The following is a 14,114-nucleotide window of genomic DNA, read 5'->3' as shown; positions in this document are numbered from 1 at the left end:
CATGTAGACTGGTTGGACAGACCCAAACCTGGGCCCTATACTCATGAGGCTTACAGTTTCTGGGAGCACTGATATGGGACAAGTAAGTATACACATTCTGCATTTAGAAAAAAAATGAAAATGTTCCTCCAACAAGGATCATTCTGGAAATTGCAGTGCAGTGTGGAAAGTACCCCAAGTCAGAGAATCATGTTGCTCCATTCCAAACTCACAACAGCACCAGGCTTCTCTGCCAGTGGGCTCCACAGTAATGAAAGCTGGTTCTCCCAAGGGAGTCCATGGAATCTTTAAAACAGGCTTCTTCAGATGATCTGTAACCTTGATCACCATTTCTTCCTAGAAAGTAACTCAGTCTGATTGCACACCAGGTCAGAAACAAATGCTTCATATTTTAAGTGGAAATCTGAGGTGTGACAGGATGACACAGGTATCACACACTGTCAATTTGCTCTTTTCCTGTAACTGACATTCACAGTAAAATTTCTTAAATTAATCTTAATTTTGCAAAACTATCTACTAGAACCTTCTTGACAGTGCCTTTCCTACAGCTGTAAGAATGGAAGATTTCAAGTTCTTTGAAATGAAGATTAGTACCTAGAAACTCCAAATTAGACTCCTTTAAAAGAAATTCAAGTCAAAAATCTCACTTTAGAAAGTCTGACAATCAGCATTTCTATACAATCTAGTCTCTTTGAAAAAGTGATTTATTGTTTCACCTCAAGACATCAGGTCATAGAGTTTTAGTTTTGATTTTGTCCTGTCTGAAAAGATGACTTTCTTCTGGCCCAATGATCCTGTCAGTAGGTATCTTTGAGTTGGGGTTTTTGAATGGCAAAGATTGGCAGGCTGTGGAGGGGGGTCAGAGAGAATGGGAGAAGTCCTCAAGGAGAGTAAGGCCAATGGGGAGAAGGTTGAAACTTCTGATTTACTGGGTTGAACTAGAAATTGTGTTGCCAGGTCAGAGAGGGGCTTTTCCAGGCAAAGCCAGGACAGTAGGTTGGCCCAGAAGAGTCCTCTACCTTAGCTAATGTGCCCCAGGGAGCCCAGGGAGTGGAATGGAAGAGAAGGGAACCAACATGACCTCAAGAGACTAGATGGTTGAGCTGCCAGTATGACAAGAGCGTTTTGGTTCCTCTTGCTACTGCTCTCCCTACAATCTACTTTCCTTTCCCTCCTGCCAGCCCAGTGGAGAAAGCATTGTATGGATGCATATTTGAAGGTTCACTAAAGGGCTGAGTTCTAAGGTTCCTGATCCCATCAGAGCCAGGGATGGGCAGAAGAGGGAGGAATGGAGAAGGGGAAGGTTCTACCCTGTCAAGTAGCTGATTTCAGAAAGTGAGCATGTGGTGGGCCTGGGCTAGCTGACTGGCTGGTCTGAGACAGCCTGGCCTCCACAGTGCTGCCTTTCTAAGCTTCATCCGTGTTCCAGGAATATAGCTGGGAGTCTGAGCTCCTTCCACCCAGTCCAACCTTACTGATTGGTTTTGGTCTCAGGAAGGGAAAGCCCCTGCCCTACTTTTGAAGCAGCAGCCAGCACCACTTGTCTCTTCTCTCCTTCCCGCAGGCACTTCTGTTCAGAGTGCTGCCTCTTGCTGGTTTCTTCTGTTTCTGCTTGGTCCTTGTACTGATTGGGAAGAAAGTATACCAGTGGGGTGATGGGGGTCTGGAACTCTTAAAGGAGCAGCTTCATTTCTGTTGGAAATTTACTCTTTATCTACCACTTATTTTTCTGTCTTTCTTCAATCAATATAATCTGGTGAGAAAAGTGAATCAGAAACAAAGTTACCATAATCATCACTTAAATGTTAATTGCAGATGTTCTGGTTTTCCTGTAAGGATTTTCAAGCAGACCAAACACTTGCCCTGACAACAATCATTATTAGCAATCAAATCCAATTTGAGAATCATTTACTGAGGGCATAAAGGTTGGGGGTGGGGGACAGGATCTGAATAGGGCAGTGTATGCTATTTCAAGGGCTTACAGTCTAGGGCTGAACACTAGAACTCATCTAATGATCAAGGCACAGAGGTAGTTTGAAAATCCTCAGCACCATTTTTGCCAATAGTTCTTAAGCCTCAGAGTCTTTGACCAGAGCAGTTACAAATAGTGAAATTAACAAGGCAATTTGAAATGTCTTTCCTTGGCTGGCTGTGCATTGGTTGATTTGTAGTCAACTAGTATTTGTTAACAACCTGGTTGTAGGAAAAACAAATAAACATGTGAGAAAACCTCACTAAATGGTAGAGTTGCAGAAATGTCAGATCATGAGCAAAGTCATATCTCATTCTCAGTTTCTTGTGGGGGAAAAAAATTAAAGAAAATGTATTTGGATGATTTTGAGAATATGAGATAATATTAGAGAAGCATATTTAAATAGAAATCAATGAATGCCAGAACAGTAAGAGCCAGATGGCAGCTAGATCAAGCCTCCTTTTGGGGTTGGGGAAAATGCATGCCAGAGCAGTGACTTGCTCAGAGTCACACAGAATTGGCAACGTGTTCTGTTAGTGCTCATTCTACTGCTCTTCCTAAGACAGTCGTAGCCTTATGATTTCAGTAATGTGCCAATAGTATTCCCTGTGTATAACATGAAGAATGGTAATGAGACTTCTGAAATTCAAGAAGCAGTGTGTTTCTTTTCCCATAGGAGGCAAGAAAGCCTTCCTGGAGGTTATAGGCTAATGGGATCTACCAGGTCCTGTACCACTAAAGGAAGCTTGATGGGAGGAAGGGTACTGCAAATGGAGATAAGATTCTATGAGTAGAAGGGAAACTGGCAGGCAGTGGGTGAGATAGTGGGAACATCCCCAGTGGTTTTGTGATTTCTGATAGGATGAAAGTGCAGAAGTCCTTTGTACAAGGCACATGATAATGGTATGTGGAAGGTTGTAACAACCCAGGTTTACTGAGTCTTAATCGCAACTGGAAAGAGTACATGAAGGCCGTAATTCCTGTCTACCCTTGCAGTCTAGTGAAACCTGGGCCCTGAACTTGAGGAAAAATTGCGTGCATTTTGTGTCCTGTAGTGTGGCACAGTAATGCGACTGGCCAAGTTGTTGTGGGTGCTGTCATGTGGTGAGGTAGGGACCGTGAGGGTGACTGCCTTCTCCTTTCTGGTCCCCAGTACTCTGTGCTGTGGGCCTGAGGGATGTTTGCTGGGTTCCAGGGGCCCTTAGAGTGTCCTCGGCCGGGAGGTGTGCTCCTGGCATCTGTGGTGTGGTGTAGCCCCATCCCCAGAGCAGGGCACAGAGTGCACCAAATTTTTCGTCAAGTTCTGCGCCCAGGTTTCACTGGTTTCAAATAGTAACTACAAGTAGTGGGTGTGGGCGGGGGTTGTAAGCCTGAGTCTTCACCCTTCCAATCCCTCCCACATATGTGGAACTGCGTTTCCGATGTGTTTAGCCTGCTCTTCAGCTCTGCTGAGCGCTCCCACCAGCTCATTTTGACAGAGAGGGGTCCTCTTCAAAGCAGCCCGGGTACGGGGATGATAACGTGGTGGTCCCTTGTCCCGGCTTTGGGCTGTCTAGGCTCCGCCCCCTGTGAGTGTGTAAGTGTGTGATGCTGCCTCGGCTGCTGCTGCTGCCGCCTGTGCTGCTGCCTGTGCAGCTGCCGCCGCCGCCCCGGCTGCCGTGCCGCGCTCGGCCACTGCCCCTGCCACTCCTGCCGCCAATCCGCAGCCTGCCAGGCGGGCGGCTCCGCTTGCCCAAGCCCAAGGCGGCTGCCACCACGGCATCCCACTGCTGGACGCGTGCACAGCTGAGGACCGAAGGTCGTAAGTGAGCGGCCAGGCAGTTGCCCACGGCGTGCCACCGCTGCGGAGTGCAGCACCCTGCACGTCAGGTGCCCGCCGCCACCGCTAATGCGGTCCGGGCACTTTTAAATGTGCGGGAGTGCAGCAGGGCCGGAGAGTCAGCCGAGCTGAGAGCGGCGCCAACCTGCCGCAAGCAGTGACCGACACCCGCTCGCCGGTACCGCCTGGCCGCTATGGATCTATTCGACTTTTTCAGGGACTGGGAGTTGGAGCAGCACTGGTAGGTTTTCACTTTTGTCTTCACCTTTCCTGCACAGGTCCCCAGGCTGGGGCTGGGCTTTTCGCCTTTGTTAAGAGGAGCGGGGGCTGTGGTGGGGGAGCCCGGGACGCACCGCCAGTTGCTCTCGGGCACCTCTGCCCCCAGCACCACGACTCCTACCTAGGTTGGGTTTCACGGTGGATGGAGGTTAAGGTACAGAGAGGGATGCAGCTCCCCAAATCGTAGCTTCAGGTTCCAAGTCAAAAGAGTTGCATTTGGCCCAAATCGGATCCGACGCCTACCGAGAACTGAATCTTACACGATACTACCGACCTGAAATGCCTTAACTTTCCAGGTGCTCAACGCCAGTGGGTGGCCGCCCTTCGTAACAGGCAACCGACAAGGTGCCATCTGCTACCCTCTGCTTCCTCCTCTAACACCAGCCCCTCACCTTAGTCTCTGGACCCACCCGGGCGCACAGCTTCCTTTCCACCCACTCAGCCCAAGGTCCTCCTACTTGGACGCGAAGCCGCGGCTTCAGGGGTCGAAGCGTGGGGCCCCAGGTCTCGCAGACTTTGACATTTGGCTTTTAACACTGACGGCTTTTGAAGTTGGCCCCTGAGGTCTACCGCTCAGACGTCAGTGCAGATTTTATTACCGTCTGTACCCCTGTCCGCCCCCCACTGGGAGGAAGCTGCAGGTTTCTGCAATGGGCACCTATCTCAGATTCAAAGCTTTAGTCAGCTCTTCCCAAAATACCTTAAACTTGTCGCTGACAGGTTTTTGAAGGATGGCACAAAACTGACTTGGGAACGGAAAGTTGGTCCTCTCTAAATGATGTGCACGTGTGTGCCTAAATGGTGATATACATATCTATTAACTTTAAAAAAAAATCAAAAAACTTCACCTTCTGCCACAAACATTACCATTTTTACTTTTTCACATTGTAACATATCAACTTCCCCTACAGCATTTGAAACTAGATGGGGTAAGGGCACAGCGACAGCTATTTAGAATTGCACTCTTGGTTATTGCCTTTTAAAACGTACTTAGAATAATCTGTAGTACCAACCCATAATGGAAAATCTTTTGCAATGTTAAACTACTAGCAGCCGTTAGCTATGAATGCTTGATATAATATTTTAGGCAATTTCCTTCTTTATAAAAGGGTCACACAGTTAGCCAATACCTTCATTATGCCAATCATAACTCTGTTACTTGCAAATCACATATCATCAGAACTTAAATAAATTTTATTTTACAGCAATTCCAAGTAAATCCTTGAAGCCATACATTATGTTATATCACTATTAATCTATAATGCATTTTTAGAGCATGCAGAGTTTTATCACCTCTGCAGAAAAACAGTTACAATTTTTTAATAACCACACTGTTATTTAAAAGTAAAGATCACAATACAATTACTGCTTAATTAAATATCATGCTCCTGCACACAGCCTTTACTCTCCTTCACTAATTTATTTTACAGACAACTGATAACCACAGCATTAGTATTTGCATACAATTTGCCTAAAATATACTGTGGGTAACATTATTAATTTAACAGACATTGTTATAATTGATTTTGTAGATATAGTTAAAATGCTAAACATTTACAAAGTGTTCCATTTTAAAAAACGTGTTTATTATATTATTTTAATTTCAATTTAATGTTAAGCACATGCAGCTGCATATTTAAAGGGGATGGGGTCTTTTACATTTCATTTTTTTCCCCCAGAAAGATACACACACACTCTTTTTCGAGACTATCTTTTCTTACATTTAAAAAAATGCAAAACCTTTTTTCTCCAGATCCCTAACTATGCCACATTACTTAAGAAATGTGCAGGCTTGGACACTCTATGGATATTGTGTGAAATACCAATGAATTAGTATAACACATCTGCATAAAGAAGCCAGCCTTTTCCCTATGTGCACATATTTCAGGAATTTTTCTCCTTCTTGCTGTTTGCTTGTGAAGGACAAGCTTCTTTATGCATCTGTGTGTAAACATGTGTATTGCGGTTGTACTTCTGTGTTTTGTACATCCCCACAAAGAAGAGGAAAATAATTGTGACAATAGTGCATGAAGTAAAAACCTTACATTGCCTTAAATGGAAATCTGTACCTTTCCCAACTCACTTTGGACACCCGGAGCATGCCAATTATATGTTCATTATATGTTGACTTCCTCTCCTGCGGAGTAAATAGCTGCTTACAGTGCTGGCATCCACAGCCACCTCCAACTCCCCAGGAGGCCCAAGGAGGCCCAAGGAGGAAAAAGGTACCGACCAAGTTAAGGGTCTCATTTACATTGGACCTTTTCCCAACATTCACTTGTGGAACAGAAAGCTCAGAGCTATCTCTACTGTAACCCTAGATGCCTGATAGTAAGTGGATCAGGTCAGCTAAAAACAAACTCATTTTCCTAGAATTAATGAAGAAAGATTTTTACATACACAAACATGTATTATTTATAATCACTGCATTATAGTACACAAAAAGTACATGCCCACTTATAAACAGATACATTTGTCAGAATGAATGCAAATGAAAAGGATGGGGCATGAATGGTACTGCAGTATGTGCCCTGTCTGGGAGTGCTCAAGGCCTAACAGAACATAGCCCCAGATTTCACAAACTACAAGAATATCTTAATGGTTCATGCTCTGGACTCGATTAAAGGGCCAAAGCTCAAGTTCTTTAAGATTCCTGGATGAATGAGCAATGTTCACCTGAGTCTGAATTTAACATGAACCATTCTGTGAAAGAAGAGGAAGGAACAGATGTCTGTCTGTGCTCACCAAAGACACGACTTGCTCTTAAGAAAAGAAAACAAGATAAAGAAAACATAAAATGTTATCCTTTAAATCATTCCATTGACTTCCCTGTGGTAACCCAGTAAATGAATTGTTGAGGTGTCTGGAGATCATGTGGCTAGTGGGCTTGTTTACAAGCAATTGCAATGTCATTAATCCCTGTTTGGGAGGGCAAAATTAGAGGGCCCACAAACTGCCCAGCTTTCAGTCCTGTAAGCACTGCTCTCCAATATTGATTAGCTATTGCTTTGTGACAGGCCAAGGTCCTTTGTGGGGATGCTTATCTTCCTTTTATTAGTAAAAAGAAAGAGAAGGAGAGAGAAAGGGGCATATTCTTAAAAATAAAACAAACAAACAAAAGAAAACCACCATGATAGGAAAATCAAAACGTTAAAAAGCCTAGTGGAAATTGTAGTTAAGCAACTGTGACAGTGGCCTACTTCTCACTGTGAAGGACTACATCAATTGTATGTAGTTTTTATGTTATGTCTCACAAGTATCCTAATTAGAGGCAAAGTTGCAAACAGGCAGTTATACAGGAAGAGACTTAAACTCACTAAACTGTTATATAAATAGAAAGTTCAAAGGTCTATGTGGGGCTGTCAATGCTGGGAAGGGGCCATGTGCAGGCCAGGCTTCTCCTCCTCCAGTGAAGGCAGCCCCCAGGGCCTGCCCCAGCAACCCACACTTTCTCCAGTTTTTCTCAACCTTGCAGGGGGCGGAGACCCAGCTCCCCAGACAAAAGTGAACTGTTTCAGCTCAAGCCCGGAATGGCCCTTGCACTGCAGCAGCCCTGCTGCTCTATGCACACAGAGTCTTTGGAGGCCCCCTTAACTGCAACCCTCTGCAACTGTGGAACAGGCCTGTTTATGGATGAGATAACATAACCTTCTCCAACCTGGGGGTAGTGGAAATGTGGAAGTGGAGGGCAGGGTCCTCTTTTGACTAAGGCCTACAGGTTGCCAGGATTTCTCAGTCTCTACCTCCATCCATTTATCTTTCCCCCTTCTCCTCTGTTTGTATTCCAGTCAAATGGAGATGATCTATGGTCTGTTTCCTTTGCCAGTACAATATGCATTCTTCACTGTGTTTGAGCATTCACTCACCAAACCATTTGAGATTGAGTTTCTTAAGGGAGTATGTGGAGAGGTGAGACTCAAGGCACTAAAATTAGCTAGTGATCAGGTCTCCTCCACAGCTCCCCAAAATGAATCTGTCATTATAGACATAAACAAGATTCCAAACATTTAAGCATTTTGTAGATGGATAAAAATTATATTGTATTTAAACGTGCTAATTATTGTTGAATAGAAATGTCTTTAATGTGCTGAACCTTTATTTCATGCCCTTTATTCTTAGCTAAGACTATTTCTTGCACGCAAAATTTGTACATATTTAATGCAATTTCAAAATTGTAAAAGTCCAATAAAATGGCCATCTCTAGAACAATCTAGGAGCTTTAGCCCTATGAGCTTCTAATTGGTACAGTGACTACTACATTTTTCATTTTGTCTTCTTTTTTTCTGATTGCTGTAAGATAAAGAGATTTTTAAAATCTCTTTAAAAAGAGATTTGTTTAGTGATGAGAGAAAGAAATGTATTGCTGAGTAGACCACTGTCCTGTATGCCTGAAACTAATACAAAGTAATGTTGAATGCAAACTGTAATTGGAAAAAACTTTAAACATTAAAACAAAACAAAACAAAAAAGCAAAAAAAGAAAAAACAAACCCACAAAAAAACAAACAACAAACCCCCCACAACTGAAGGCCATAACTTGGAGAAACCTTTTTGAGGAGTGTGTGTGTGTGTGTGTGTGTGTGTGTGTGTGTGTTTCACTTGTGTGTCTTAGAACATCATCATCATTGCTACTATTATTTGAGTATTATTACTTTGTGCCCTAAGCATCACTGAGTAGCTAGTGCTTTAAATATTCAATCTCACTTTAGCCTTCAGAAAATTGTATGAGATAGGACCTGTAATGGTCTCTATTTTACAGATGAAGTAATGAAATCACTAGGAACTCAGTGATGCAATCCAAGTTCAAGTGTAGAGGGAGCTGACCCTAGAGCCTGTACCATCAACAACTGACATTTTATCAAAGCCTTTCCAACATTCAGAATCCTATCTCATATGTTATACCATTCTGTCATTGTGAATTCGAATGTGCAGGTCTTATTCCTATTTTACAGATAAACAGCCCTAGAGAGATTGTTTGACTCACCCAAGTTCACACAGCCTCATTAGGTCAGAAATCCACATCTTCCAATTTCCAAGTCAGGTGTCTTTCCATAAAACCTCACTTACTATTATTTACTGTAACAGTGTGGGCTCAAGCATTTAGCTTTCACTGAAACAAATGGATTAGATTGTGTATTTTATACTGTTGTAAAAAAAAATCTGTGGAATTGCCATGTAATTGACTAACCATGAAATTCTGCTTTTTCCTTTTAATTTTAAAAAAGAACAACTTACGTACTGATACAATCTCTTAGTACTTCTTTTACGGATGCCCCTTTAATGAAAACATATCAATGGCAAATATATATGAGGCAAAACTCAAGACCTTGGGAACTGTCCATTTAAATTTTAATGCTCTAATTTTGAAGATTTGTTATCTGAATCTGAAGAAGACCATGATATATTTGTCTGGTTGATTTGGAGCCTCAAAGCTGGGGATAGGAGGTGGATAATATTTCTTTCCAAAGCTTTGTAACTTACCACATCTATTATTTTATTTGTTCCTCACAATAACCTTGTTGGTATTTTAGGACTGGTATTATAGCTCCATTTTTAGATGAGAAAACTGAAGTTCAGAGAGGTTAAGTGCCTTGCCTAAATTTAGACAGCAAGTGAGTGGTCTAAGGCAGGGGTGGGGAACCTTTTTTCTGCCAAGGGCCACTTGGATATTTATAATATCATTCATGGGCCATACAAAATTATCAGCTTAAGCCTGGCTGGGTGTGGCTCAGTGGTTGAGCATCAACCTAGGATCCAGGCAATCGGGGTTCGATTCTCGGTCAGGGCACATGCCCGGGTTGCGGGCTAGGAAGCCGATCAATGACTCTCTCATCATTGATGTTTCTATCTCTCTCTCTCCCTCTCCTTTCCTCTCTCTGAAATCAATAAAGATATATTTTAAAAAATTATCAACTTAAAAATTAGCCTGCTGTATTTGTTCAAACATTTAATTAAGTCACCCCTACCATGATGACTGGAGCTGTTTCTTTTTGGTGAGGCCTTGGCAGGGCCAGACCAAATGATTTTGAGGACCAGACATTCCCTACCCCTGGTCTAAGGACTTGTCTGTATTGCTGCTTTTACTGTGTCACCTCTGTTGGAACAAGTTGTTTATGTATTGCCCTCTCGCATCATCTAGCACAGTGCCTTTCCCTTTACAGGTGCTCAATACATATCTGTTGATTGGTGTTTAGAGCACCATCAGCTCAAAAAGTGGTCTATGCAAATGTTCCTCTCTTTTAAAGATAGTTGCTTAGTAAATTCTAAGATAATGCTGGACCTCTGCTTTTTTGTTTGATTATGTTTTAAGTACTTTTTGAAGGTCTCTTAATCAGTCTGGTCTCTTGCAGAAGGTAAAGAGAAAGAACAATGGTTACAAAAGAAGCTTAATAGGAAAAGACAAAATGAGAACCCATATTATTTATCAGTGCTATTTTAAAAATAGAATTTCTATGAATTCTAAGACATAATTAGAACTGAAAAACAACTTGGGAGGCATTGGGGTACAGGAGTTAATGGAATGGAATTGTGTCTCAGTCCGTACAGAGAACTTTAAAAGACAAATGTGTGACAAAAATCTGAAGAAGAATTGAGTGGTCAGAGGGTTGGGATTCCTCCAGCCTTCCTTGAGTTTCAGCCTTTCTGACTTGTATTTCATCATGAGAAGCCTGTTTTTCTACTTAACTGTAGCAGATCCACACCATAAATTATCATGACTGTTAAACAAAGGTCCAGCACTGGGTTCCTCTAATGTAAAACTTTTATGTTGCACTTTAATGAAATTTTATATGCATGTTCAAAGCAAGGCACACTTTATACCATGGAGAGGGTGATGCTCTGAACTGTTTAATTTATTTTAAAGTAAATCTTTTCGATGACCTTAGCTGCTAACATCCACCTACTTACTGAGCTGAGAAAAATTATCTGAGTGCTTAAATAAAATGGTATGATTTAGGCAAGGCTGACAATAGCACCACAGTTACAATCTGATTTTGATTATGGATTGCTTAGTTTATGGAATGCTATTTTCATATACCTGTGCATTCCATTTTATTTGCAAAAGAGAATCAACCAGTGATTTAAAGTGATCTTTGATTTGGTTTTTTAATAAGCATGTGCTGGTATATGAAAGTATAAAAGCCACATAATGGGAAATAGCTAAGGAAATAAGATTTTGTTTTCATTACAAACTCAAAATAACTCATCTGCTGGAAAAAAGAAAAACACATTACTTCCATCCTATGAAGAATGGATTCTTTTGTTTAATTTCTAAATAATAGTTCTCTGCATTGTTTACCATCTTCAATGAAAACCATATCTCAGTTGCAGATACTGGTTCACTTGGTGGCCTTGAATAAACCTGATTTTGTGTTTTGTAGGCAACTTTTGTCCTTGAAACAGCATTGAAGTGGTTTCTTTTTTATAAATAAAACACAAAACCCTACTTATCTCATAGTGCTGTTGAAAGTACAATCTTGGCTTTAACAATCATTGGAAGAAGAAATTTTTTAGGAGTCTGATGTCTTCTTGGTCTTTGTGTTTCTAGTATGGTTTGATCAAACCAACTGACCAGAAACAGTGTATTATAAGGTTGATTTAACCTTCTCACTGTGTCAATATGTACATGACAACTTAACTATCTGATGAACAATAAAAAATTAATCTTCCAAAGGGACTAGTTGTTTTTATGCCAAGTCTGCATAGCCACAGTAACTAAATTAAATTCCATTGTGATGGATGTTTCTGATGAAATACCATGGAATCATGGAGAAGTCTCATCAATTAGCCATTATTTATTTGCTGGCAAAAGGCTTGGCTTTTGTGGGTAGACATTAATCAATTCCTCGAGCCTAGTGTTTCAATACCAGAGGACCTTTCATCATACAGATGAGGAGACTGAAACCTAGGATAAGAAAGGTGCTTACCTTTGTTACTTATCTTAAATAAGCATTGCATTTAAGTTCATAAGCAAATATGAGGTATAAGGACCCAATATCTACTCCAAAAAGAGTCCCACGATTCCCCTCCTCTTTGGTTTAAGCACCAGATTTGGTGCTTGGGAGGAAGGTGTATACATTTTGACTTAATTGAAGTTCGTCAAGAACACGAACTCAACAAAGGTAGAGATTTTTTGGAGGTATTATTTACTGCTTCACTTGTAGGGCTTAGAACTATGACACACAGTAAGTGCTTACTTACTTTCTGTTGAATAAGTGGATTGATATACAATAACCTGCTTTACACTTTGTGCAATGAAATTTGCCAAGATATCATTCAGAAGTGCAAGGATGAGGTCTAAAATCATTATGGCTAGTCATGTGCAGGTAGGTGTGTTGCCTTACCTTCAATAGATATGTTCCTGAAATAGCATGCTTATTACAATTTTATAAATTAAATGCTCTCTATGTGCATCTTGCCTGCCAGGAATGCTATGGGGGATTCTTTGTTGATGAGAGCGCTCTTTCTCCCAAACAACCTTAAGCTTGTCAGTTTTTTTTATTATTATTATTTTAAATTTTATATATAGCATGCTTTTTCACGAGGTATACCTACATTTAGTATCTATGATAATCCTGTAAGGGTAATTGTACCGACTTTTTAAAATGTGTCTTGTTACCATCACTTTCTTCTTTTTGAAAAATAGTTCTTGCTTTGGAGGCTAACCTAGGATTTGGGTTTTCCAAACACATATTTTTAGACTGGACACATTTTCTATTTATGCCTCTGAAGGACTTGGATTACAATTTTATTTGAAGGAAAAAATTTTCATATGAGTTGCTTTTTAAGAACTCTACGATGGTTCAATAGTTGGGGTAAGAGAACTAGCATTTCTAGAGCATTATGAAACATGATTTAAACACATCACCTCATTGAACAGACACCCCAAAATATAGGCGTTTTTAACCCCTGCCTTAAAAGAGTTGGACATCAGCTATTTCAGAGTTAGACATAATAGAGTGTAGTAGGAAACTTCAAAAAGTAAAATTCAAAAATAATCTTGAACAAAACTTCTAAAAGTTATTTTATTGTTTTCACTGTGAAAAATTAAAGGTGACAATGCAGGTCAAGGAATATAGGATAAAAAATCTCGGATATTTTAGTGCAGATAAAGCACAGTTAGTTAAATTAGTCATTTATTAAGGTTTATACTGGGGAAGAGACAATAGGTACTTATGGGACTTTAATAAATTAGGTTTCATAATCAGAAATTAAACAAATTAAACAAATCTGAGTATTAAAGATGTAGGAAGAACACAAGAACCACAATGGTCCTTTTGAAAAAGTTAATTATTAAATATTAACTATATTTTGGCCAATTGGTTTTGAAGTTCTGTAACAGTTTAAACTTCAATGGTGTACATATATTCAGACTGCAAGGGTAAAACTTCCTACCAAGAAGAATGAAGACCATTATCATTGGATCTGATTAGCATTTTACCAAGAAATTACAATGAAATGACAGTGCACACAATAATGCCATTTAAAAAATGGAGCATGTTTACCTTACAGGCTTTTGTATACAAACATAGTTACTCATATAATTTGAAGAAAAAATACATAAATTTGATGAACCTATTTCAAGAGGCTTGAAAAGTTAAAATGAATTCTAAATGTAGATTAGTAGCAAATGACGACAGCCGAGACAGTATTACCTCAGTTGATTAATTTATAAGGATACTGGTCAATTACTTCAACCAAGAGCTATACATAATAGAACCCTAATGTGGTCTGTCTGATAAAATTACATAAAATAGGGCATTGGATTTATTTCATAGTTTCTCAAAGCTCAATTTTAACTTCATACAAATAATTCATTAGTCACCTGGGATAGATGACACATTGACTAAAGTTGTGATTTTGTCTGCTTCTTATAATCTAATTTAGCACATTATTACATCTGGCTTTATAGATTTTTCCTCTTCTAAATGTTTTTAGGTAGAGTGTGAACTTTACCTCTCCTGTTTCATATCTCTTTAGATGGGACTGGATCATATAGCCTTTGTTGTGCCTCTGGGTTTATGGAACATGGAAGGAAGACTTTGAG

The 14,114-nt window shown here is 40.4% G+C and overlaps 1 protein-coding gene across 7 annotated transcripts in view; it reads left to right on the top strand.

The window, feature by feature from the left end:
* Nucleotides 1-3,627: 3,627 nt before the first annotated feature.
* AFF2 (ALF transcription elongation factor 2) overlaps nt 3,628-14,114 on the top strand; it is a 383,765-nt gene continuing 373,278 nt past the window's right edge. For all 7 annotated transcript variants that reach the window (XM_087829415.1, XM_016203682.2, XM_087829414.1 and 4 more), the window contains exon 1: nt 3,628-4,032. In XM_087829415.1, coding sequence (XP_087685541.1) covers nt 3,986-4,032 — 47 coding nt within the window. In that variant the 5' untranslated portion in view covers nt 3,628-3,985. The remainder of the gene's footprint in view (nt 4,033-14,114) is intronic.

Source organism: Miniopterus natalensis, chromosome X (genome assembly GCF_054644295.1).
Source record: "Miniopterus natalensis isolate mMinNat1 chromosome X, mMinNat1.hap1, whole genome shotgun sequence".
NCBI classification, from domain to species: domain Eukaryota; kingdom Metazoa; phylum Chordata; class Mammalia; order Chiroptera; family Miniopteridae; genus Miniopterus; species Miniopterus natalensis.
This window is presented reverse-complemented; position numbering and strand designations above follow the sequence as displayed.